The sequence below is a fragment of the Phalangium opilio genome, unplaced genomic scaffold (assembly GCF_054372755.1).
Source record: "Phalangium opilio isolate 3A_F unplaced genomic scaffold, DU_Popi_V2 ptg000344l_1, whole genome shotgun sequence".
Taxonomy (NCBI): domain Eukaryota; kingdom Metazoa; phylum Arthropoda; class Arachnida; order Opiliones; family Phalangiidae; genus Phalangium; species Phalangium opilio.
Window position 1 is genome coordinate 824,250 of NW_028324227.1, and position 25,577 is coordinate 849,826.

At 38.1% G+C, this 25,577-nt stretch overlaps 6 protein-coding genes across 8 annotated transcripts; 1 reads left to right on the forward strand and 5 right to left on the reverse strand.

Moving 5' to 3' along the window:
• Nucleotides 1–27: 27 nt before the first annotated feature.
• On the forward strand, nt 28–2,614 carry LOC149609933 (maspardin-like). Of its 2 annotated transcripts, none has more exons than XM_089860017.1 (9): nt 28–46; nt 826–925; nt 1,001–1,162; nt 1,236–1,316; nt 1,370–1,515; nt 1,576–1,687; nt 1,754–1,861; nt 1,937–2,077; nt 2,280–2,614. In XM_089860017.1, exons 2-9 carry the CDS (start codon nt 845–847, stop codon nt 2,415–2,417), a joined length of 969 nt encoding a protein of 322 aa, XP_089716143.1. In that variant the 5' UTR covers nt 28–46; nt 826–844; the 3' UTR covers nt 2,418–2,614. The 2 variants fall into 2 exon arrangements, with proteins under 2 accessions (XP_089716143.1, XP_089716144.1); XM_089860018.1 differs by lacking the exon at nt 28–46 and adding an exon at nt 128–420.
• Nucleotides 2,615–3,349: 735 nt separating this feature from the next.
• mRpL34 (mitochondrial ribosomal protein L34) lies at nt 3,350–4,271 on the reverse strand. The gene is made up of 2 exons (XM_089860028.1): nt 3,842–4,271; nt 3,350–3,748 (listed from the first exon to the last, which is right to left on the reverse strand). Exons 1-2 carry the CDS (start codon nt 3,865–3,867, stop codon nt 3,478–3,480), a joined length of 297 nt encoding a protein of 98 aa, XP_089716154.1. The 5' UTR covers nt 3,868–4,271; the 3' UTR covers nt 3,350–3,477.
• A 453-nt stretch (nt 4,272–4,724) lies between these two features.
• On the reverse strand, nt 4,725–18,014 carry ash1 (histone-lysine N-methyltransferase ash1). Of its 2 annotated transcripts, XM_089859999.1 has the most exons (23): nt 17,675–18,014; nt 17,491–17,601; nt 16,717–17,309; nt 11,612–16,575; nt 11,391–11,540; nt 11,212–11,295; nt 10,922–11,139; nt 10,384–10,849; nt 10,031–10,316; nt 9,748–9,955; nt 9,544–9,598; nt 9,371–9,468; nt 9,252–9,303; nt 8,821–8,953; nt 8,582–8,726; nt 8,410–8,504; nt 8,260–8,346; nt 7,960–8,177; nt 7,674–7,758; nt 7,414–7,595; nt 7,257–7,329; nt 6,970–7,119; nt 4,725–6,891 (listed from the first exon to the last, which is right to left on the reverse strand). In XM_089859999.1, exons 3-23 carry the CDS (start codon nt 17,275–17,277, stop codon nt 6,754–6,756), a joined length of 8,448 nt encoding a protein of 2,815 aa, XP_089716125.1. In that variant the 5' UTR covers nt 17,278–17,309; nt 17,491–17,601; nt 17,675–18,014; the 3' UTR covers nt 4,725–6,753. The 2 variants fall into 2 exon arrangements, with proteins under 2 accessions (XP_089716125.1, XP_089716126.1); XM_089860000.1 differs by having other exon boundaries at nt 8,621–8,726; nt 17,491–18,014.
• Nucleotides 18,015–18,065: 51 nt separating this feature from the next.
• trk (trunk) lies at nt 18,066–19,284 on the reverse strand. Its single transcript, XM_089860026.1, has one exon. It carries the CDS (start codon nt 18,850–18,852, stop codon nt 18,127–18,129), a length of 726 nt encoding a protein of 241 aa, XP_089716152.1. The 5' UTR covers nt 18,853–19,284; the 3' UTR covers nt 18,066–18,126.
• Nucleotides 19,285–19,594: 310 nt separating this feature from the next.
• LOC149609937 (uncharacterized) lies at nt 19,595–21,727 on the reverse strand. The gene is made up of 3 exons (XM_089860021.1): nt 21,068–21,727; nt 20,416–20,650; nt 19,595–20,347 (listed from the first exon to the last, which is right to left on the reverse strand). Exons 1-3 carry the CDS (start codon nt 21,168–21,170, stop codon nt 19,768–19,770), a joined length of 918 nt encoding a protein of 305 aa, XP_089716147.1. The 5' UTR covers nt 21,171–21,727; the 3' UTR covers nt 19,595–19,767.
• A 651-nt stretch (nt 21,728–22,378) lies between these two features.
• On the reverse strand, nt 22,379–25,509 carry LOC149609938 (bile acid-sensitive ion channel-like). The gene is made up of 12 exons (XM_089860013.1): nt 25,124–25,509; nt 25,008–25,059; nt 24,766–24,914; nt 24,598–24,701; nt 24,358–24,533; nt 24,201–24,299; nt 24,018–24,138; nt 23,878–23,947; nt 23,748–23,790; nt 23,653–23,681; nt 23,486–23,567; nt 22,379–22,680 (listed from the first exon to the last, which is right to left on the reverse strand). The coding sequence occupies exons 1-12, from the start codon at nt 25,453–25,455 to the stop codon at nt 22,471–22,473; spliced, it is 1,467 nt and encodes a 488-aa protein (XP_089716139.1). The 5' UTR covers nt 25,456–25,509; the 3' UTR covers nt 22,379–22,470.
• Between the last annotated feature and the right edge of the window lie 68 nt (nt 25,510–25,577).

Genomic DNA, 25,577 nt, shown 5'->3' on the forward strand with positions numbered 1-25,577 from the left:
TTCGAAAATGCATCGCGTTGATGACGGGGAATTTTCCAAAAAAAGGGTAAGGTACGCATTTTTGCTTATCACCGAATCCCCCATATAGAGTTTCCCTGTATTGCCATGGTACGTACAAAGCAGTGAGACACCGATCGCATCGGCAGGAAGAGGCAGGGATGTTTGATACATCGACAGTCTATAGATTAGATAGAATGTCGATGTATCAAATATCCCTGGAAGAGCAGGGTTGTTTTTTTTTTCGATGAGCATCCGTTTTGTGACGTCATCGCGTAATGGCGATCTGACAGGGAGAAAGCTTGCTTCACAGACTCCATATTTACATCTCGATTATCATGTGATTTTGTTTATCTGATATCGGGAGTATGTAAATCTATGGTTTCTGTAGCCGCGTTCTGTAATTGATCGTTGGTTTCAAATGTAATTTTTAATTTTACAATTCAGGGGTTGCGCTTTTAACAATTTTGTTCTATTTGACATTGATTAAAGTTACTTGGAATTTGGAAAGTTGCAATTTGATTAACGCTTTGCATGATTTGAATATGGCTTACTAATTAATTAGCTTCTGATTTTGAATAAGCAGTATTCATATTTTGAAAATTGAACGCCGGTATTTGTCTTAAAATAGGGATAAAACGGCCGTGTGACCCCTCCCCTCCCCCATTAAGTTCCCATCTATTCCAAAATATTGACCTCAATCACTCGGTCAACGTGTTATCTAATTTTTAATAGTAGATAAAGGGGGCCGGTCATTGTTCTAGTTACCCTTTTGACCCGCAAAAGTGTGACTGAAATAAATATTACATTACTATAATATAATATCAGGTTTCGACAAAAGTTGAAAATGCTCAATTCGAAAGAAGCGAGTGAACTGTCCCAGACGGAGGAATACATTAGCTTCCGTAGTACAGTCTCTCAAAAGAAAGTAAGTCTTTACCTTATTTTGTAAGACGACTTTGAAATTGAAACTACGTAATAACTTTATTTCAAAACATTTTAGGTTATTGTTGATGAAGAACCTGATAAAGTTTGGACGTTATACGACGCTGGCCCTCAAAACATTTCGTGTCCTTTAATTTGTCTTCCTCCGGTTAGCGGAACGGCTGATGTGTTTTACAAGCAAATTATGCCCTTATCAGCCAGAGGATATCGCGTGATATCGGTTAATATTATAATTTAAATTAAACACGTTGTTTAATCCGATTAAAACTTGAATTTTTAACAATTTACTTTAGGTGCAGTATCCAGTGTATTGGACTATGAAAGAATGGGTGAATGGCTTCCAAAGGCTCTTAGATTATCTTAACCTCGATAAGGTAAAATTTTCGAAAATCTATCCGCAAACGTAATGAACATTTTTGTCTCATAGGTACACATTTTTGGGGCTTCGTTGGGTGGTTTTTTGGCTCAAAAATACGCCGAGCTTAGTCATCACTCTCAAAGGGTTCAGTCTATCATCTTGTGTAATAGTTTTTGCGATACGACAATTTTTAATTACACGGATAGCGCAGTTTTGTAGGTATTTATTTAATTATTTTGGTTTTAACTTCTTTGAATAAATTAATACTCATTTAGATTTTGGATGACGCCCTCGTTAATTTTGAAAAGAATGATTATATCCAATTTAGGAGGGATGGGGCTTCTCGATTCGCGAATTGCGGATTCGGTAGATTTTATAGTTGAAAGGGTAAATGGCGCCTTCGTGTTTAAAATTAAAATTTTTAAAAGATAAAAAAATTGAATTATCTTTCAGCTTGAAAGTTTAAGTCAGCCTGAATTAGCATCCAGACTAACGTTAAACTGTATTAACTCTTATATTCAACCTCACAAATTGCACGGTATACCTATCACTATTATGGATGTAAGGACAACTTTATTTTATATCGAATTAGGCTATATAGAAACGGAATTAAAATATAATATACCTTTTCCTAAGGTTTTCGATAAAAGCGCGTTGAATCCTTCGGTTCGTGAGAGTGTTTACAAAAATTACCCGGATGGCAAAAGAGCCCATCTTAAAGCTGGGGGAAATTTTCCATTTCTTAGCCGCAGTGAAGAAGTCAATATGCATATCCAGGTAAGATATTAAATGGATGGTAAAGAGATGGTGCTTGCGAAATTATCTAACAAACTACTTTGAAAAAAAAAAATCGGATAACATAACGTACCTTTAAAGATTGACATTCTTCTAAATATAAAATTTAAAAAAAAAAAAAAAAAAAGACAAATTATTTTGTAATTAATTATATTTCTCCTTTTTAATTTGTATAACCCAACAGGTTCATTTAAGGCAGTTCCAAAATACAAGATATCAAGCTTGCGATTTTATACCAGAGGAGGCTTCACCTAGTTGTAGTAACGCCGCTAAAGAAGAATTTCAATCGAATGAAATGAATATTTTTGAAAGGTCTCTTTAAAAAATAATAACATCGGACTACAATGGATGGTCTCCTGTGATAACCCAACTTACTCGCGAGAAATGCTATATTTTATCAGAAAAACCACGAAAATTACGCGTATTTGCATATGTATTAAAAAAAAAGGACTAAAGTGCCTTATCTTTTGTAATATCATATGGTACTTAATATTAGAGATGGACCTATTGTAATTTTAAGGTTTGGCTTTGTTCTATTTTTTATTATTGAGGTCTTACCTCCGACGAGCTAACCAGGAGGTGAGAGGTGAGAGGGAGTGTTGCTCTAATGTTAAAGAAGCAGTAATATAAATGGAAGGGGAAAAAAGGGGAGGGGAGGAATTTTTATCTCTTTCGCTCGATTCTAGCTAACGCGCACGCGCCAGTGGCGTCCCTTACTACATTACCGCCAGCTCCGACTTCCAGTTCAAAGCAGGTTTTTAAATTTGACGCGTGCGCGCGGACACCGCGGCGAGTGACTGAGCCCATGAGCCAGAAGTCTAATTTGTATGGTCTAAGGTGACGACTTCCAATATGGTCGCAAAAACCAAGGTAAGAGATAGAGGAGTGGCGGAATATTATCATGGATAAAGAATGCGCGTGAGGAAATTTGTATTCACGCTATAGGGTAGGCAACTCCCTGTCTCGAACGACAACTTATTCTCTGTTTTTCGTCTCTTGACAGCACGTACAATCCTACGTTACATAGAGACCTAGCTTAGCTCGTACTGACAACCGATGTTGTTACAGAGTATATACAGAATAAGCTGTCGTCCGAGATAGGGAGTTGCCTATCCTGTCGCGTGAAAACATTTCCTCACGCGCATTCTTTATCCATACTGTTATTCTAAGGGGAAAACCATCAATTTCATGAAATCATGGTAAGGAAGTGATCACTTCCTTACTTAAAGCTCATTTAGAGAATTAGAAAAAGCATATTTTTAAACTGATTTATTATCCAAATTATTCAAAGCCATTTAATCTCGTGAAATAAATGAAACAAGCTAAAGTTACGCAGATTTATATCTGAAAAAAAAAAAATAAAAGGGGGAAAGGTTTATTTTTTAGTGACACAAGACGTGTCTTCCCTTCAGGATTCTTCTCATGAGAATTCTCCTTCCAGACGCGGTAGCCATTCTAGCATCAAAACCGTGTCTTTTAACCCTCTTATATTCACTCGGACGCCTAAAATGCTTTCGAACATTAGTTCGGACAAAGGTAAATTCTGTCTGCATCAAGGGTAACAAACGCTGAAGCGGGCCCGTTTGAAGAGTGGAAGGAATCGTGGTTGTTGATGTCCCAAAAAAGTATGTGGTAATCCTAGAGCTGGAAGCTCTAACAGTTAAAGTACAAAGTTTAATACAAGTAATTATTCATTTACATTTTATTGCTAAACTGATACAAACAGCGAGAAATAAAGACATTTACCTAACAATTCCTCGAAGAACTTCCATCGAGCAATTCAAATTTAGCAATTCCTGCGAATCCTGCCTGGCGAGGCTGGGTGATACTAGTTTACCTAATCTTTTTTGTACAGTACCTTATCCTAGACAGTACTACCGTATTTTGCTAACCCGGCAAAATTCTGAGAATTTTTCAGAAAATGAAACGGCGTCTGCTTATCCGTCTGCTTATTAAAGTAAAACTGCGACTAAATAACTGTATTTAAACCGATAAAATTATTTATAGAAATACATAAACTAAACTAACCCGGCAAAATTCTGAGAATTTTTCAGAAAATGAAACGGCGTCTGCTTATCCGTCTGCTTATTAAAGTAAAACTGCGACTAAATAACTGTATTTAAACCGATAAAATTATTTATAGAAATACATAAACTAAATTAGGATGATCTTACAAAACACCTCGTAAAACAACTTTTCGCAGATAAATGAGCAGGAAACATTAAAAATTCCATTCCCCTCTTTCCCCCCCCGGGCCCTCCCTCGCGGTCTCCCCCCCTTTCCCTCAACTAGAACCCCTCCCCCAGGGACCCCTCCCACTAGAAACCTCTCCCCCAGAGACACCTCCCACTAGAACCCCTCCTCCCAAGGACACATCCCACTAATTACATTGACTTCTCTAACTAACTCTTACTTAACTTCTCTCAGACATGGCACTACCCATCTCAGACATTTTCGATTTTATTCCAATTTATTTTAACTCTCCCCCTCAAGGGGACTCGAACATGCCAGCCTCTGTACTGAGTCACAGAAGCCATACTCTAACCGATAATTATTCTAAACTTAGACTTTGCTCAAATTCTGTCTTCCGTTTGGATTAATTGAGAATATTAGGAATATATAACAGATGTTTCATATTGTTAAAAATAGTTTAATACAATTTTATCAAAGTGCAATGACAGCCGTTAACGCTCTACTATGAAATTATTTACAAAACTTGATGAGACAACAAGCCTTAATGAGTTAATTTGAGTATTTAATACTCGTACTTTTAGCTTAGTTTTATTTAACAGCAAACATTGAGAATTTTTTGGCCAAATCTACACGATCCTACACCCCCTAAAGTTTAATGACTAATATTAAAAAAATTGAAGTGAAAAATTAAATAATGGTGTCTCGGGAGAACATTTGACACACGCTTGTTTTTAATGATTTCCCTTTGTGTTTGACGTCAGACATTCTAAAAACAACTCCATTTCTATTCTTAATTTAATATTAAATGCACTGTGGCCAGGAATGTGAATTTTTTTTATTACGCGATTACTCGTTTTTGTTAGTAAAAACGCCTTGTGGCCCAAATTGCGTCTTTGCTTGGTTTCCATTTCTAAAATGTTTCGCTCAATGATTAATAATTTTTCAGTATTTACAATTATATAAATCGTTAAGTCAAATCGGTTTATTACGTTTAATTGTTTTCTTTCGCGTTGGTAACCGCGCCTTTATTATTTATCTACAAATTTGGGCTTAACTGGAGGCATTGGAGCTTGAACCCGTCAATATTAACGCTATGATGGTGATTGTAGGAGGTGCGAAATATGGATTTCATGACGCAATATTCTATTGGCATCCCTTTAAGATTGCTCTCGAACTGCGCAAAATGCTAAGCTTTGGTAAAGGCTAGTCTTAGCTCTTCCAAAGTGTACGTTAGAATTGAGTTCTAATTGGTTCCTGCTTTTGGCAAGGTAAAATTAGCATGCTAGGGGCGCTGATAAAGCCAAGCTTTATACAATGTGTTACGCAGTAGCGGAGCCTACATCAAACTTATCTTAGATCAAATAGGGCTCTACCGGGCTCGAGTGAATTTCCAAGTGACACTACTACCGACGCATTGTACATCCCTTTAAACTACTAATACGGCTTTGTCATCTTTATGACATTCGGGTTCCTTTCTATCAATAAATAAAATCATTTGAGTGTACGTCTTAATTAATAGTTAGGGATTAGTTAGCTCCAGTATAGTTAGCTAAGCCAAAAGTTACCGTTCAACAAGATGGATTTTATATGAAAATTTTAAAATTCCAATATTCTCATTGTTAAAACACTTTTTGCACTAAGAAAGAATTAACAGTTTTAAAATATGTTCGACTAGTTTATTAGTAATATTTTGAGAAAAATTTTAACTTACGTTAACCGAGTAAATTAATTTAATTCATTAATGATAAAAAGAAAAATAAAATGGGGTCTTTGAAGATTTTGGCAACTGAAGAAAGAAACTTAAAAAAAAAACTACAACTGCACACCAAAAAGAAAATTAAATTTAAAAGAAAAAGAAAAAAACTATTTACCACCATGATATTATCATGTTTACATATATACCCATAAGTAAAAAAAAAAAAAAACATCACACAAACTGCTTTCATATATTACGAATTTATACCTAATATTATACAATCGTATAAAAAAACCTGATTATAATAAAATGACCCAAAGAACTAACAAAGAAAAAATAAAACCATTAAAATCACTAAAAACATTATTTTCATAATAAAAATGCCGATCGATTTAAGATTTCTGATTAATATAAAAACAAATTTCAACAAATTGCTTAAAACATTAAATAATTGCAACAACGGGTGTGTATGTTATGATGAAAGTGCTATAGCGGAATCTATCTACAAATAAAAACGTGTCCTAATTAAAGTGTAATTCTTCATTAATTTCAGTTTCTTTTTACCGGTATTACGCGCGCGCGCGTTAATTCATTTTTTATATTAATAACATTAACAATGTTTCCCCAGATTTTTCCCTAAATCTATAAAAGTTTATGACGTTGAATTGATTGGTTATTTACAAGATTCGCGTGGCGCGAAGAAAGGGGCCGATGAAGTGGAAGAAAAAGGTGGTTTTCAATGGGGCAGATACGGATCATAAATTAAACCTCAACTTGTATTATTGTTCTTACGACAGACGCGTTTTCCTCCTAATAAATACGTTACATCCACCGGGTATTTGCCACTGCCCACCGTAGATAAAAGTTTTAATAAAATTCCATTCAAATGATTTCTTTTTTCCTCTCGCTTTCGAATAAGAGATTAAAAATCGAAAATTTGTTAGGACCCATTTATTGGTCGGCTCATTTTATGGACAATACTTACATTAGCTTGGCTAAAAGTGTCCCTTCCATGCCTATCTTTTTTATTTTTCGTCCTGCACGGTAAAAGTTTCTGAGAAGTAGAACTTCCGTCAATGGCTGAATTGTGTCTATCACTCGGCTTTTTCTTATAGATTTCAGGTACATTATGAGGCTAGACAATAATTAAACAAGCGCTCAGTTTCTTTAGTAGAATATTTCAAATTTGCAATGACAGGAACTTTATGACATATTGGTCCAAACGCGCGACGCGAGAACAAATTTATAAATACAAGGCAGGGGTTAACTTACGATGTATGTCCTTTTTGGATTCAACTTCTTTTCAAAATGGGTGAATGCGTAGGATTTTGTACATATAGGATATCTGCAATGCAATGAAAAATAAAATAGAACTAAATCGTAACTCACCTTTAAACAAGCTTTAAAAAAAAATACGATTGAAACTTACTTTGACTTTGATATTTTGTAAAAGAAATGGGCAGTTTTATCTACCCTATATTCGCAAATATACAGGTCAGCTTCGTCATACCCTTTGGGACGTCCTTTACAATAAGTATTTAAATCTACAACGCAACATTGGCTCGCGACTAACGAAAGTGGAACAATTTCAAACATAGGTACTCGGAACACCTATAAAAAAAAAGCGGGTTAAAGTCAGACACGCGCCTAATAAATAAATATAAATAAAAAACGTCTATAGTAGCTTACCTCATTGGGGAAAAACCTTCTTGATGGCTCGTGATAAGTTTCTTCCGGCCTTAGATAATGATGACCAAATATTAGTTTTGATCCGCTAAAAAATAGCCATTTATTACAAATTCTGAATTGATGGAGTAACTATCGGTAAAAAAGCGCCATGGAGGGTTCCACTTTAGGGAACCTAAATTATTCCATACTTAAATAGGCAAGAATTAAGAATAAAGAAAGAGTATCTACTATCTAATGGACTACAAAACTATTTCTATAAAGTTTTATAAAGCAAGGCGTAACGTACGTTTCATCTTTCCACAGCCTTTCAACTCTGAAAATATCCAAATCTCGATGCGAAACTGGTTTCGAGTTGCTCTCAATTACTTTGTTATCACTGTTGGTTAGATCCCTTTTTAAGTAGACGCAATCGCCCTGTCTAATTTGCTTGCCTCCTTCCATTAATGTCAAATAATACTGAGAACCGGGGCTAGCGTAAGGAGGTTGAGGAACCGCGAGGATTTCCTTCAGAAAGACAAAAACAAACAAAGACGCTGTTTAGAATCAAACGAATGATAAAGAATGAAAATATAAAGAGCGTTATTACTTTGGGCATTTCCCTAGGATTGCACTTTTCACAGAGGTAGTTTTCAACATTGCCATCAACACCGACGCAATCGCAGTGCTGCCAGACCTACAAAATTCAAAATTGTCAATAGAGCAATTACTTTCATCTGGCACGGGACTAGCTACTTACCAAACATTTTTCACATTGAATCATGAGGCCTTCGTCGCGATAAATATTGCATATACAACGAATGACTTCTTCTTTCTCATCCGAAACTGTCATTTCTGTTGAAAAAAAAAAAAACTTTTATTAATACCTTTCCCACTCGTATATATTGAATAAAAATAACAGGCGCTGATACCTGGCATAACGTCAGCCGGTTCAATATTTAAAATTTCACCTAAAATAATTTCCAACAAAGGCAGAGATTCGGCTTTGGCATCTTCATACACAACTTTCAGTTTAGAAGCCGCGATTCCAATTTCCGAAGCAAACCCGTAGAATGCCTAAAAAAAATTATTAAAACATTTTGCCAGCGTTAGGTATTGAAACGGTGAGAGCCTGATCACTAAACAATGATGCGCAAAATTAAACAATTACCTCAGTGTTATCAAATAACAGTTTGAAATCGCTGTCAAAAGCTGCCACACTTTTGTATTGACCAGTGAGTATGTTCCTCTCGATCAAATTTAAATCGATGGGATTTGAAATTTTATCGTAGTATTCGGGATTTCTGAAATAAGATCGTGTTAATTAGCCTTATTCCTGATCAGCGCCACCTACCCATAGCGGCGACTTTGAGAACTACTGTAAGCGGTAAGCCAATCAGATGTCGCTAAAATCTGGTGACGTCACTGACTGGCACTCTCGGGTCTTACCAAAAATGATGTCACCAGATTTTAGCGACATATGATAGGCTTGCCGCTTACAGTAGTTCTCAAAGTCGCCGCTATGGGTAGGTGGCGCTGATCAGGAATAAGGCTAATTAAGGAAACATTCAACACAGAGAGAGAGAAAAATGACGCAATTACTTTTTCTTGCTGGGTAGAGTCAAGGCTGAACTTATTAGTTTACCATTTAAATCTAAAGAAAAAAAATGTAACAGTTTAACTTCGAGTGATCCTGCAAAACGCGTAAACAGTGACGTCACCTTTATAAGAAGCCACGGTTGAAAAAATACTCCTAAATATTTGGGCTAGCTTAGCAGTTTTGGTCAACTCTGTGTTTTCCTCCGCTTTAGCTAGCCATCTATAACGACAACGAAAATTATTTAGAAGAAACTAACTTCAAAAGCTAATTAATAATTAATTAACAATAGGCTACCTTGTTCGAACGGATCTACTCGTTTTTAACGCGGTAAACTGCGTCAAAAAGGCTTCTGCAAAAGAAATGAGAACGTAAATTTGAAACCGGTTTTTCCCGCATAATATGGTAGTAATTAGTAATTAGCGCTAATTACAAATTAGTACGGACTTCCCGCCATAATAAAGGTTGAGCTAGCTCTAAGAAGAACAACTTTGAAATTACCTTGATTGTTGATACTAGCTTCTTTAGAGAGCTCCTCGATCTTCTGTTCCTCAATAGTGGTAACTCGTTCGCTTCTAGCGCGTTTAACTCTTTCGTAATTCCTAAGCAAGAAGCAATGATGTTTCTGTACAAAGCACCGAGCTTGATGCGACATTGGTTTCATGCTGGTAAATCGATGCTGAGATTTCGTAGAATTTAAACCACCCCTCTGAAAATACGTAAAATATAACAACGCATTAGCGCGAACCGAATATTTGTTTTCCGAAAATAAAATAAAACGAACCTCTTTTTTCGCTTTGTTATTCGGTTTCTCTTTCTTGCGTCGAGTACTGGCTAAAATCTTGCCCGTTGTATCTTTTTCTTTATCTTTAAGAGCCTTTTCTTTCGCTTGTACGCTATTTTTCTGTGATCGGCCTCCAATAACGCCTCGACACTTATCGCTTCCACACTTGCAGACTTGTTGCGTTTGAACGTTAAAATTATGGAAATTGTAGTCGTAGCAGAGTTCCGTGTCGGGTTTAATGTCTCTCAGAGCAAAGAGACCGACTCTGTAAACACCATTCACAGACCTGACAAATGTGACAAAATGGTACATGAGCAATTAACAATCTAAAAGAGGGAGAAAAGAGTTAATACCATTTTTGCATTTCACAATTCGGTTCGCAAGAATGATTGACAAATCTTCCTTCGCCACCCATTCTGTATCCGTCAATGACCATTCCTCCGTCCAAATTTAAGCAGTAATGGTGTTGGTGGTTTCTATACCTCTCTGCCATTCTGTGCCTAAATTCTTGTTCACTCACAACCTCACCGACATACTCCAAAATAAACTCGCCAGCTTTGATCGACTCCGTCGTTCTTATACCCCATCCTCTATCATCAGTCATAAATCTCTCGAGTCCGGGACTCCACTGATGTTGTTGAAATCTTTGGTTTCCACACTTATCTTGGCACGGACATAACTGGGGAGCGCATTCCACATACATCATTCTGTTTAGGCAATCAGTGCCGCAACCTTTGCAATGATTTTCAATCATTGGCCTCGCGCAGTTGCAGCTCTGCACTTCGTAACGGGATACGGGTTTGATGTCAACGTAAACGTCTAAGAAATCAAATTTATTACGGTTTATAAATTAAGCCTGAAAAACGTACGCGAAGAACTTCGAAGGCGTACTTGTTCTAATTTTCCGATACTTGTTAGATGGATCACTATTGTGCAACAGTCGTTTATGCTTTTGAAGCCACCAAATATCGTAGGGTAATTGAAAGTCCGTTTTACGTTCTCTCAAAAAGCTGCCTACGTGAATGGGTGGTGGTAAAATTTCAGGTTCAAGAGGTGGATTTTTGCATAAGGCCAAGTTGTTGTTCTTGTTTCTCGCTTTCCTAATCGCGCTGCAAAGACACGGATGGACCAAATTTTTCATATTGCCCAAAACCCTCGCTGGGAATTTAAAAAATGCATACCCAGAATGCTCTAGTTGAGTGTTTCCATTTCCTGTTTCAGGTAGAGTCGAGTCACTAGATTCCGCCATTTCAACTTGAAATGATCTAGGATAATAAGTAAAAGACGCGTACTAAATTACCCCGTTGTATAACATTAAACAAGATAATTAGAAGGAGTTCAACGTGCAGAAAATGCTTACAAATCTTGTTTGAAATACGAGGAATATAGCCCAGCCTTAAGGTACCGTTTCTTGGGTAACCTCGGCTCGCGTTTCCTGATTCTTCTCTGATCTCCACTGAAAGCGCTTCGCCCTGAAGACGGTTCAGTGACAATGATGACTTTTGGTGTCCTATTTATTTCATTACAATATCTTTCATAATAATCCTTCATTGCGTGACTAATACTACTGATTAAACTTACACTGGAGTTTCCACCTCAATATCCTCAGAATCACTATCGCATATTTTCTTCCCCATTTGCAGCGCGGATTCCTCCTCTAAAGTTTTCTTACGTCTCTCAGCCATTAAAGTTTCATTAAACACTTCATTATCCTCCTCATCAGCACTCATTTCCATGGGGAATTCGCTGACCATGTTAATAACTGATTCGATACACTGAAGGACATTATCCACTGGAGAGAATGAAAGTGGTTTATCTATTACAGTTTTCTTGTATTTGACGCTCTCGGTGGCTTTTTCGACCAGATTAATGTTAACAACTTCTTCCAAAGTATCCGATAGTGAAGGAACAGCTTCCATCAAAGGAACCTGCGTTTCTAATACGCGCGGAGCGCTTACTGCATCATTTTTAGCTTCATCTTTCTCAGTTACAACAGGAACGATGGGTTTCTTCACTCTTCTGCGTTTTGGTCTCACAAATCCGGTTCTATTTCTGATACGTCTCTTTCTAACAGTTTTCAACTTCTTTTCTATAACTTTCGCTGGTGACTGTGGTATTGAAACATCAGGTTCTTTCAAATTTGTGGCATCATCATCAATGGGTGTTTCGACAATAATTGCGGGAGTAATTTTGCGAACCTGAGCATTTGCTCGTTTTAATAGCTGACTTCTCTTTTTCCTTAGAGCTTCTATGGTATGACTTGATGTCGATGGCGATGAATTAGATTTTTCACTAGGGTGTTTACTGTTTTTCTCCGTTGCTAACTCTTCTTCAGTTTCAACGCAAGCTGCAATAGGCTTAATCTCCTTCTTATTGTTACTTCTCGCAATTTCTTTAAGACGTTTTTTTTTAGGTTTCTCCTTTTGAACTATCGCAGCTCCTAATTTATTGTTGCTATATTTCGAAACGCATCTTTCAATAGCATCTTCTATAGATTTTAAAGTAGCCCTCGGTCTTTTTCTTCGATTTACCACAGAGAGTTTTTCCACAATGTCCTTCTTGGATTCTGTCTTCTTTACATTTTCACCGGATGAAGCGCAGTCTGAGTTTTTGGGTAGGTCAACGTGGACATGGTGTTCTGAACTCTCTTTCTCACCAGCATTTAAAACTTTACTTATTTTGCTTACGGTTCTCGAACAATCTAATTGTTTCGTTGGCTCTATTACTTCAGAGGTTGTCAACTGAAATTCTTTAGTTTTCGCAACATTATTTTGAATTGGCAATGGAGACTTGGGTGGTGGTGGAGACTTCGTGATAGAAACTTGCCTAGATTTATTTGTAACAGTTTTATTTGCTTGAACATTGCTTTGAGGGGCACTGATGGCCTCCTTAATGGTAGAAGTGCCCGAACTATCCGCGGAATACTTCAAAATGCAAGCTTCAATGGCTTCATCGATGGAATTTCTATGGTTCTCAGGGAGTTCTCGGACTGAGTTTCGCCTACTGCAGGAATTTGGATTTTGCTTCAACACAGATTTTGAATTTGATGTACCAGTTTCCTCAGAGACGGCGGGGGAAGGATCTTGCTTCGTATTTTCAAGGATACTGATATGATGATGTCTTTTCTTCAGGGGAAGATATTGCTCGTTTGTGGCAGGTGGTGATGCGTCTCTAATAATTTTATTATTTTGGGCGGTACTAGGTTTCGATGGTAGTGTTGGCTTGATGGGTTGAGAATTCTTGTTAGTCACTGCTTTAGTATTCTTGAGCGGGTTTGCATTTATGGCATTAGCAACAGCGACAGTTTGAACTTCTTTGCTTTGATCTTGAACTGGAATAATAGCGGGGGTCTTTTTACGCAAATTTTTCCTCTGCGTCTTTTGAGGTTGAATAGAAGGAGATATGTTGAGAGCGTCCGCGGGTTTTAAATTAACGTTACTTTCCAATACGGGCTTCTGAGGCCTTTCACATTTTTTGGCCTTCAAGTATCGTCTTATGACAAAAATGCTGGGAAGCGTTTTTGAATCTTGGTTCGATATTTTTAAGGCCTTACTTAACGTTAGAGCTTGCAGTAATTTCAGGGTTTTCTCCATGTCTGAAATAAATGTTTTGTCATCGGCAGTTTCTTTGGAGTGGCCACTCTTGACTTTCTTCTTCTTCTTGCGCATTTTGCGAAGGCTATCTAACTCGGACACTGGCCTATCTGATAAAACAGAAACATCGGCATCGCTCCCGTGTACCTCGAATGAATGTTTCCCAATTGCTGGAGCTTTATCAGACACGGCGAGTTGAGTTTTGGAAGCATTAGGAAGAGATGGAACTTTTGAAGCCAGTGACGCGAGTTCCAAAGTTTTCGCGTCTTCTTGTAGTTTTTTAGAATCTTTTAATTCGGTTTTCTTGGATTCAACTGCGGCTTTTGATTCACTAATGAGGTTATGAGAACTTTTATTACGGGAGTGCGCAGGCTGATTACTTTCGTTCGTCTTTGCCCTTATGTCGGGACTTTTATCCGGCACCATGAAGGAAGATTTGTTTAAGCTTTTAAAACCATTCCTTCTTTTGTTGTTGGAAACAGACTTTAATACCGGCAAAATTTCATTTGGGAATTTCTCCGTGACTTTATCGGAGACCTTATCTTGAACTGAAAGTTTCCTCGCGCCCCGTTTTTTCTTAAAAGATTTAACAGATTTATCAGAGAGCTTCTTCCATTTATTTTCAATGATAGGCGAAGAGGGAAGATGGACCAAATCGACCATGGGTAGAATAGTTTTTCTTTTTCTCGCGCGTTGATTTTTCAACTTCTCATTCGCTTTGGACTCTCCAGAAACGTTGGCAACAGTTTTCCTCGTTCTTTGCCTAGACGTTGTAGTTTTAGAAAAGATCTTTTTCCTTCTCCTACTTCTTTCCGTCACTTTGCCATTGGCGTTCCTTTTACAAAGATCATTCTTATTTTCAACTTGGACATTTGACAAACGAGTCAATTTTGATTCGGAATTGCGTAAATGAGAACTTAATACAGTGTCAGCGGAAGCCGCCTCAGACGCGGGTTTACTGTCAATAGGATGGCTTGGTAAAGAATTATTTTTGGAAGAATCTATTAAATCTTTGGACTCTAACGCTGAATGATCAATCGTGTCCAGAGGAATAGTTTCTTCGGTAAATAACTTTTCGGGTTCCAATAACTTGACAGAAGCCGAGCTATCATTAAGTTCCAAATCGCTTAGTTCGTCAAATTCCATTCCTTGTAGTTGCGACGATATAGAGTTCTGTACACTTTGAATTAACATTTGAAGATCGGTATCAGTTTTCTTATTGCCAACATTACACGTCAGTAATTTCTCTTCACTTTCAGTAGGCTCCAAATGATTTTCGACTGAAAATATTTCCACTTTTTGATCTAGCTCTTTATTTTCCATAACTGTCTGGTTGATGGTTTCCCCACTGCTCTTAAGTAGATTTTTAATTTCTTTCACTCGCTTAGTTCTTTCGCAGTTCTTGCGAGACTTGGATTCTTTTTTCATCTTTTCATCACCGTAGGGCGAGATTTCCATTGTACTAGATATATTAGGAGATGAGATTCTTTCGATTAAATCTAGGTCACTTAGCGACGCGTTGTTAATTCTCTCTATATTAAGCGAGCTTGAGCGATTTTTCTCATTCACTTCGCAACTTAATAAGGGTGCTTGATGCTCGTGTTCTTCGTCGGAAACGCGTTGTAAAGGAACTGCCTCGAATTGGTTTGGCCAAGTTGGCTCGGAGGGGGTCAACAAAGGAGGAGAAGGTGATGAAGATAACATAAGTGACGCGTACCTCACTGTTTTAGAGCTTTCTCCCGGGACTAAAGAGACATAGTCGGCCTTATTGGTTTTGCTTAAGCAAAATTCCCTATTGTTACAGTCATTCATATAGGATACATTCTCTCCGTGGTTGTAAACGTCATCCTGATCAGGAGATCCTCCTGATTGGATACCGCTGTCGGGAGAGACGTTGGCGTGAGAATCGACGGCCAATGGATCTAGCTCCAAGTTGTTAATGGGTAAAACAGGCTCAGTCACCATAAGCAGTTTACCGGGACTACTTTTACTCATTTCAAAATCGACAATTTGAGAGGAAATTTCATTCTTTCCCTCAATTTCCTTCGATAAAGAAGCCGTTGTTGTTTCTATTCCGACATTATCTGTCAAACTACGGGTTTGTAAACTAGGATTTAAACAACTGTCAAAACTCGGTTTCGCGTCTTTTAAAGAGCAATTGTCATCGTTACTTTTATAATCATTATTATTATGACTCGATAACGAATTTATCTCAATAACTTGATGCGTTGAGAGAGGGGATTTTGTCAAAGACACTCTAGATTTGCGTTTTCTTTTACAAGATTTCTTTGTCCTTTTACCGTTTTTAACTTTTTTCGCGGATGGAGTTCGGGTAGTAGTTATTGAGGAGTCATAGGTACATCCCATCCGCGCTAGAGAACTATCAATCACGCATCCTGTCCTGCCACCAAGCTTATTTGGTGGCTCTTTCAATAAATTACCACCACTCGATTTTTCACTTTTGGCCATAGCGCAGCTATTAGTGGCGTCTCCGAATCTGGCACCGCGTATCACAGAATTTAACAAAGTTTTAGATTTTGGTGAAAACTCTTCTTGGCAATTTATCGGCTCTGACCGGCCATTATCATTAATCACTGTCGTCGCGAAATTAGAATCTTCCGAAGTAAAGCTCCAACTGTCGCTATACGATACTGAATGGGAGCTACTATTGAAAGAGCTGCAAGTTCTACTACTGCTACTACTTCGACTGCTACCACTACTGCTGCTGCGGCTAGTACTTTCCGAGCTTGAACTTCTACTTCCTCTTCTTCGGCTATCACTACTAGAGCTGCTGCTTCTACTACATGATGAGCTGCCACTCCCGCTACTGCTACTTCGACTGCTGGCACTGCTCGAGGATGTTCCACTGCCACTGCTACTGTTTCTTTGACTTCCGGGACATCTACTACAACACTTTGTTCTTTGATGTTCGCAAGATGAAAATGATGGCCTCTATTCCAAAGAAATAGGAAATAAGAAATTAATAAGGCTCTTCCCAATAATTTTAAGACGCATTCAGTATTTAAGTATAATTATCATTAGGCGTTTTATTATTATAGAGGCTCGTATAAAATATTAATAGTTAATATTTACCTTTTGGTTATCCCTAAGGTGTTCATTATTGGTTGATGGCCACAAACTCCCACTGGCAGGGACACTTCCCGTTTGCGAGGAAACAGCGTGATCTTCACCAGTAATTATTCCATGGATATTTCCCATATCAGAGCCAGCTTTTACAGTCAACTTATCCGTTTCTGGCACTCGATTTGCTGGCTCAAATTCACCCACTTTCTTTACTCGCCTCGTTGCAATTTTTAACTTCAACTCTCCATCAGCAAAATCACCTCCTTTAACAATTGCAAATTCACATTCATCCGATACGCTGGACTCCCACGTCGATCTACTGCTCTCCCCATCAGAGTCGCTATAGCTTCCCCCAACACTACTGACACTGCTTCTACCACTCCCACTTGTCCTCTTCGAATGGCTCTTCTTGCGATAACTGGAGTGTTTTCTCGCAGTCTGCATCATCATGGAGCCATACAAGATATATTTCTGGGAAGCAAATACTGCTATCCTCAGAACGTCTTTGATTACACCAACTAGGAGGTTATCAACACCGAGCGCATAATCGACTTTACCAACAACTGCCATATTCCATTACAGGTAAAACATCCGAATTCACCCTGAAAAAGTCACAGCCAACATAGCATTTAATCACTGAAAATCCTCCATAAACAACCAAGGCTTAACGTTCAACCAGTAAAGTACTCGACACAATTTAACTATCAATACAGTCCTCGCTATTACGCAATTAATTATCACTCCCACTTTAATACGCTAGTATATTATTGAACTTTAATTTACCTTTTAAGGGGCGAAAACATCATCGACATCATCACGATAACACGTCCTAGGCCTAAATTTCAAACATGGCTTCTACGGAATACGGTTGGCTAGGCTTTCTTCTAAACACGCCTATAATATAAATATCGTCACAATAACAAATATTGCCAGCGCTAATTTGATTTTTATTTAATTAACAAACTACCAATGACGACAAATCAATAATTATCATTCCACTAGTCTTTTATCCAAATGTAATCGCGTTCGCGTTAATGGCGGGATGAGAAAAATTTACTCCTACGCAAAACATTGTATCTACAAACCTTCTGGAAAATAAACTTACTGACTTTTTACACTCTAGAGGATACCAAACTTTTCGTTACCTCACGGGCCTAACTAGTTCAGTAACAAAACTACGTAACAAGGCTAGAAGGAATCTACAAGCACGCGTCCGTACTGTTTGTTATGTCACGTGACAGACAGGTGCTGACAGTGCTGCCATGAAAATGGAATTCAAATTTTTAACGACACATTGTTTTGGCTAAATAAAATTGTAAAATATTCAAACCAGAAACGAATAGAAGTAAGGCATAAAATTATCCATTAGAATAATTTTTAATAGTCCATTTTTTGTACAAATTTCTTCTCAGAAAAAGTCTACCCAATTTTTAAGCACTCGCAGCAAAATGACACGGCGCGTTCTTCGAATTCCCAATTTTCAACGCCATGATTGCCATCCTCGTTGCCACTATTTTCATCATCCTGATTCCCAAAGCACGAATCATTTACTCTTTTTAGAACGGTAACGGTGAAAGCTTTAGGCGTGCATTCGTAGAAACCGAACCAACAAACTTTAATATCGCACTCAACGGAACGAAGATAGCGCGGAAAATGGTCACTACCCAAATCAAACCATTTGTACTTGTAAGTACATGACCAAGGCCCGAACTTGTGATCCGGATTGCCTAGATCATCCGAATGTGGTCTTGGAAACTTTTCTTTGGGTTGAACTCCAATCGACTTGGAAAACATCGCTTCTCGTTTCGTTCTCGCAACCAAATCATTCTTTTTGAGCAGGCGAGTATAGTTTTGACTAACTTTGAACGAAAACTTGTCTTCGTCGTCCACGAAATTTAAGCCTTGGCTTTGGTCCGACATGAAGCCATCGGTATCGGCCGATCGTCCAATGATTTCCTTCACTTTCAATCTCGGCTGTTCGACCGACATGTAGCGCGCGTTGAAAGCGGGACCTAATTTACGGGCCAAATCTGAAGACCGTACTTTCTTGCACGGAAGTTTTTTAATCGTTTCCTCAGCTACGGCTTCCTCAATTATCGTGGCTAAATATAACGCAATCCGCAACAATATAACACTGAGCCGCATGTTGTTCACAAATCATCGCGCCTAATATTACAGCTGGCTAAAGGGCGATTCAAAATCAAACCCTCCCGTAAAGCCCTAGGAGGGTTTGGACGGCCTCGCTGTCTTCTTTCTTTGAGAAGGTAAAAGACCGTCCTGAAAAGATTCAATTGACCAACCGAGGCAGCACGTGTAAACCACTAGACCCCCCACCCCTAAAATAATTGCTCCACACAAAATGGGCACGGGTAATGGGTTCGTCACAGTTGGGGGAGGCACTTTCAGCCAAGGCTAGTTAATACAGGTTAAAATAGGAAATATCCGAGTAGGTACATCCTGAGTAGAGAAATATTCCGGTGACGCAACGTACTTTTTTCCGCGATGCCAATGAATGCACGGCTCCAAATAATTTAAGTTCTTGACACTATGACGTCAGCGCTCCACTTAGTTCTGTACTTGGTATATACCTACTGTGGACGAGGCTATAAATTTCCTATCGGAAAATTTCTCTCGTCTAAACAAAGTTTTCGTTCATTTCATTGGTTCAACTAGACTTATAGTTTTTGAGCTGCATGTGTTACCAACTTACCGGTGGTATTTTTTGGTGTCCTAATCTGTATTTAGTAACTACCCGTTGGATGCTAAAACATTCCTAAAAGTTGGGGAAATCCTCCCCCCCCCTTTTTCAGTGATTGACAAAGTAATCGGTTTTCGAGGAAAACTTTCTTTTCTTTGACATAAGTTTATACCCCTTCTAGTAACTAAAAGCTTAAAAAATTTAACTGCAAAATGATCGTTAAGTCTGACATCGAGCGTCTGATTTACCGAGAGGCACGAGCATTAAACTCTTTTTAGTTCCCATTGAATTAATTTTATAGTAACAAGTTCAGGATTTTTTTTAAATACGTAATAAGAAAACCACAGACTTAAGAAATTGACTTATGGTACAACCACTGGAATTCCTAATCCCTTCTTTGTCCGCGATTTCGATTTATTTTTGGGTCTCTTCGGTGTGGCCACCCGTTGAGTAGGCCGAACCTTTCTTTCACCAGGAACTACTTTGTCCTCATTGTCATTACCGTTTGGGCACGGTACCACTCCTAAAGGGGGGTGTGTAGCATTGTCAAAGGCGACTCCTTCGACGGTAGAAGGCGATAAAGTTGACAGTTTCTTGGATTCGTTCTTTTTCAACTTGAGGCTCATCTCCCTCATCTTGGCTTCCTTTCTTTCATCCCTTTTCCGAGATTTTATCTTCTTTTTGACGATTTCTTTCGTATAATCGCCTTTAAGTTTAGAAGTACTCAACATTTCCGCTACCTGCTGAATATAGTCAGCTGATTTGTCTTCTTCTAGTAAGTTATCGCGTTTTTCTCTGGCGTAGGTTTGATAGCGGTATACTTCCTGCGTTCCCTTTTCGTCGTGTACGCAAATAGAAATATGCGGTTTCTTGCGCATATTGTCTATGACACCGCTTTCCAAAGTACTGGTTTTTAACTTGCATCTTTCCATATCGACAATCCTGTTACGAAAAAATTAATATTTATCGTGTCACCCCAAAATTCAAGTCTTAAATTTAATGTCCAATACTTTGTATACACTTCCTCTTCTAGCTTCGTTTTCGGTCTGACCAAAGTAAGCATTTTCCAGTCTATGTCCACGGTACTGAGTTCCTCCATTCTGATTTTTTGCAAGGGCGTGGGAATGGGATTTGGGAAAGGAAATGCGGGGTTTTTTTTCTTGACGACCAAATGCTGGCAACAAGCCTCGCTGTCCCGAACCTTTTCTGGACGCATACGTAAGTCGGGTACTTTGGACAGTGCATCTAAGTAAATTACCAACACATTAGTCAACAAACATAATAAATAATATCATGCTAGGGACTTTTTGAGAGCTAGTTCGAGAACGACGCGAGAATTTGCTACAAGCGGTTTTACAGTCCATTTTCCTATTTAGTCTGTACTAAGTCTTTTACAGCGCCTCACCAGGCGTTGCTTTACGAGAATCTATGACGTTCAACTTACGTCACTTCATGACAAGCTCTCACTAACCAGTGACAAACTTATGGAACATTCTTATGAACTTTTGATAATATCCGATACGCGTATTGAACAGTGTTTTGTTTGACATAATGCGAGAAAACACTCCTCTTTACCGCTCGCTTTGTAGTATTTCTATTTGCCTTTGCTATCATTAACACTATAGCTACTTGAGTAATGTATGTTGGGCGTTAAGTAGTTACTTTTGAATTCCTCTCTTGTCTTGAACTTTAGAGTACTGAAATCCAACAGTTCGGGAACACTTTCACGAGGAACGACGTTTTCAGTTTTATTTTCTTCGGCCATTCTCTTTCATAGAATCTTAACACTCACTGTCCAAGGCAAAAATAAAGTTTTTCGCGGCTCCTCTCTGAAAACTATTTGGTCATGGCGTGCCACCAAAAAGCTAGTTTATAAATAAATAAAAATAGCGGCGGCTATTTAATGATCAATATAACATCGTTTAGGCAACGACGCTCGCGCTTATAAAGATATATGAATTATTAAAAACATCTCGTTCCAGTTGGGAAATCGTTCGAAAGGAAAAGCAAGGGTGGAAACACCCTCCTCGGAATACTTCCGATATTTTGACCCTTCGCTTTAATTAATGGTTTTATTGATCGAAAGGACTCAGTTCAAGCACGATTCCTCATCATTATTCCCAGAGCATTTCTATAAAACAAGAGTTCTTACTTAAAGCTATTGAACCCTACTTTCGCTTTTCGTTTTATTTTTTTCGGGTTCGCTAAGTGAACACGTATTTAATTTACAATAGCCCCGAATATTCATGGGTTAATATCGTATTTTTGTATTTCTTGAAAGTTTAGGCTATAGCCCACTGCTAACGATGCGTTAGGATAGAATAGAATAGAGGGTATAGAGAAAGATATAAATAAAGCCGTCAAGCGATCATTGAGCGTTTGGCAACCGTTTATAATAGACCATGTCGACAACCCTCAAAACATACAAGAGGTGGGAGGGGTTGATACATCACCGTCTCTAAGTGCTCTCATGACACAGTCAGTTCAGTTTACCTACCCCTCCCCCTTTATATCTCCGCTTCTTTCCATTTTAGTTCCGTTCCATTGAAATGGTCTATTATCGGCGGTACCAGGAAAGCAGCACTGGCAATTCCTCTCTCACTGGGGTTAGCTCGCGACCTTTACGGGATCATATGAGATAAGTTCATCGGACACTGCAAGAATTCCTGTGTCGCTTCTACGTTTTCCTTATGATACAGATTTAAAACAGGAAGGGGAGGCCAACCTTTTCGGCTAAAGGACCAAATTCAAAAATTCGAGGTATATCGCGAGACGCGTGTTTCAAATTTAAAATTAATAGCATAGAAATTAAGAACATGATCACTTTGGGTATTTATTTTCGAGCTTATAGCTGCTTCACATATTCAGCATTTCATTCATACTTACAGGTACTTACCAATATCGATTTTGTTGAATGAATATTACGAACCTTCCATATTGTCACGAAGGCGTTAGAATAGGTTGTTTCTAAATCCATATAAATACATGACACAATTGGTTTACGTATGCCGCAGCGACAATTTTTTATTGACATTAACGGAAACATTTATTTATCATCGTATTTATTACTGAGTTTCCTTAACTTCGCCGTTGGTTTTTACGGTTTCAGTTTTCGCTGCCGCAACAGCTACAGCTTCAACTTGCACAGCTTGCAAGTTTGTAGTTATCGCGGTCTTTTCATTGGGACGGCAACAGAAGCGAATCATTGCCCGAATCAATTGAATCAGCAAGGTTATTTCGACCAAAAGCCATAAGAGAAACAACGAAATATCTCTCTGAACCGAGTCGGGGAGAAAAAACAAACGTACATTAAATCGTGTGTCGAAACATTAGAGAGTTTTAGGAATATTGTTTGTTTAAGGCATATGGACGCGGGGGAGTAGGCTACTTAGAGAGAGCATTTTATGTTTTCTCTTTGCCTGCCGAAAGTTTTAATGTTCTTTAACTTTCGTATCGCGTGTAGAGAAGGCTTGAAAATTGAGTTATTTTGGACTAGGGTTTTCGTAATGACGCTTGGGGGACTAAGGGAAGTCCATAACTTACTATTTTTCGTATAATAATTTTTGTTAACTTCACAAACACGAACGCGGCGATTAAAACCAGTACGTCGCGTGCGAACTCAGCATAGTAAGCTTTTTAAACACATCCTATGATGAATATCTACGATGCGAATATAGACCACTTCGATGTAACTAAAGGGGAAAGACACGGGGGTAAAACTTTGCCTTCCTACTCGCTTTTTGGCGCCTGCGCTGTTGTATTTTTTTCTCATAGTGCGCAGAGACGGCAATATATCAAACCTTTTGTTTGTCCCGTACCGATGGTTGCTTATGCCTAACCTATTTTTTTTAGGTGGAAAAGGTCTAAAATTTTGTTTGCGATGGAAGTGGTGGTCGTAGAGGTGGGGGTGGTGGTTTATTCGCCAATCGGAATGTTATTTATTTTGGGAAATTTTAGAGACCGTTTGAAAAGAGAAAGAAACCGTAGCTACTGTGTAGCTGGTAAGATTCGTGATTTTGAAAATGTCAAAATTTACTAAAATGCTTTAGATCTAATTGATAGACTTCTAATCTTACATACCCCGTTGTAAAGATCCTGCACAGGAACGTGGTAATAGTTGACTCTCTTCGTGCTACCAAAATCAATGCTGACGTAGGCAGAACTGCTTGTTGTACAAAGTATAAAAAAACCTAAGGATTATTTTTTCATAAAAACTAGCCCGATGAAGCCTTTAAAATTATACACACGTATTGTCCAACAGCCCCTGCATCTCTATCTGTAATTAAAACACCAATATTTTAGGCCCCGTAATTAATAAATTAATTAGCATATATTACTATACCGCAATAGGAGTTCGGGTCACTTTGACGGTGTATTCTTCTTCCCTGGGGAAGGGAGGGGGTTAAGATCGCAATTAGATAGTACTTAGTTAATTACTGGCAGAATGACGAATGTAAGAGTAATAAACTTACTCGCAACTCAAGGGGCATGAGTTGTGGCAGCTGTCTTTCACTTCCCGATCAACTCTTTCGAAACAATTACCTAGAGTTTCGTTTCATGTCAATTTTGTTATGAAAAGGGAGAAATTTATCATTAGTAGCACGCGTATTACCCTTCAGAGGGCTTTCATATTGACATTCGACTCGATGTTTCATTGATATTTGGGGGAAGTAAACTGGAATGCAACCGCAAGTGTCCATGAACTTTTTGTAAACGCATTCGCTAAAGCATTGCTGCAAAAAGAATTTGTTATTTAACACAAAATTTAAATTAATTTTTTCGAAAAATGCAAAACCTTTTGGGAAAACGGCATATTTGATCCGTTGTCACTATCCTGGTCGTTGTAGTCTCGGCATTTAGTTGCGTATGGAGGTGGTAGACGATGGTGTACTTTCTGTATAATTGCTCACATACGTTTAATTTAGATATTAACGAAACTAGAATATTTATACCTTTTCCAAGCTGATGGACACAGCTTCATTTGGTGCTACTTCAACACCAGACAAGAAGTAGATGTCCGGCAAATTGTTTGCATCATGAATGTACACAAAACCCGCCTTGGGGTTGATGAATAGCTCTTGAGAACTCACTTGATCGTCTGGTTGAAAATTCAAAGCCAAAAAGAGCGCTAAAATGAAGTTAGAAGATTATATTAGATTAAGAAACAATAAGCCCAATTTGGTCTTTATAACCAGAATCTTCCCCTCCTAATATTTCTTGCTCCGTTTTTCGGTTCCATTTAGCGAATAATGTAAAGCAGTTGATCATTGGCTCGAAATATATTCTGGTAAAATTCCTGAAAACAATTTTCTTTTTAAATGTAGTCCTTGATAGAACTAAGCCTTGGTCAACTGTCTTACGAAGGCTCAACAACAATAGCTTCGTTGTCAATCATAATATTCTGAGAATAAGGAGCCTCCACGAAGTCATCAGCGGTTTGTAGGTATCTTAGACGTTTTTCTAACGAAATATCTTCTTTAAATATCTCTTCATCCAAATTTTTAATGGTCTGAAGAAAATATTGAAATTTAAATTTCCCGCGTTTTTTAAATTTAAACTACTCTTAGGCAGGTTCCGCCATCTATTGGCGGTTTTCTCTTACGTTATTTTCGCACTTATTTGGAAACGCACGACAATACTTAGACTTTTGAATTCTGTACGATGTTCAGAATTATATTCATTTAGATATATGAAAAATACTTCAACTTTAATACATACCCATTATACATATTGCAAACAGTTACAGCAGGAAATTTCAACGTTTCGGGATAATCAATATTTATTTCCACACTGCTTTCAACATTGTTTACTTGATACATAAGACGACTGGCGTATGACGCCAACATAAAGGTCACCATAACCAGAACAGCCACCAACAAAATAAATTGAAAAACGGAACACAAAGTCCCGCATTTCGCTTTACCGTCTTTAGATTTCGGAATTTCTAAACCTTTAATACCATCACCCAGTCCCTGACCACTGATAATTTTATCAAAGGTCATAGTTGGGGTGTTATTTTTGTTAGAATTAGACACGTTCGTTTTAACCATGATTTTAACGTGGAATGAGAAATAAGAGACTAAAGAGTGTCCACGTATTCAACTTTAGGGGGACAATAGTCATGTAAGACTGAGCAAATAATTAAGGGTAGTGTTTGCTCAGGCTTGAGGAA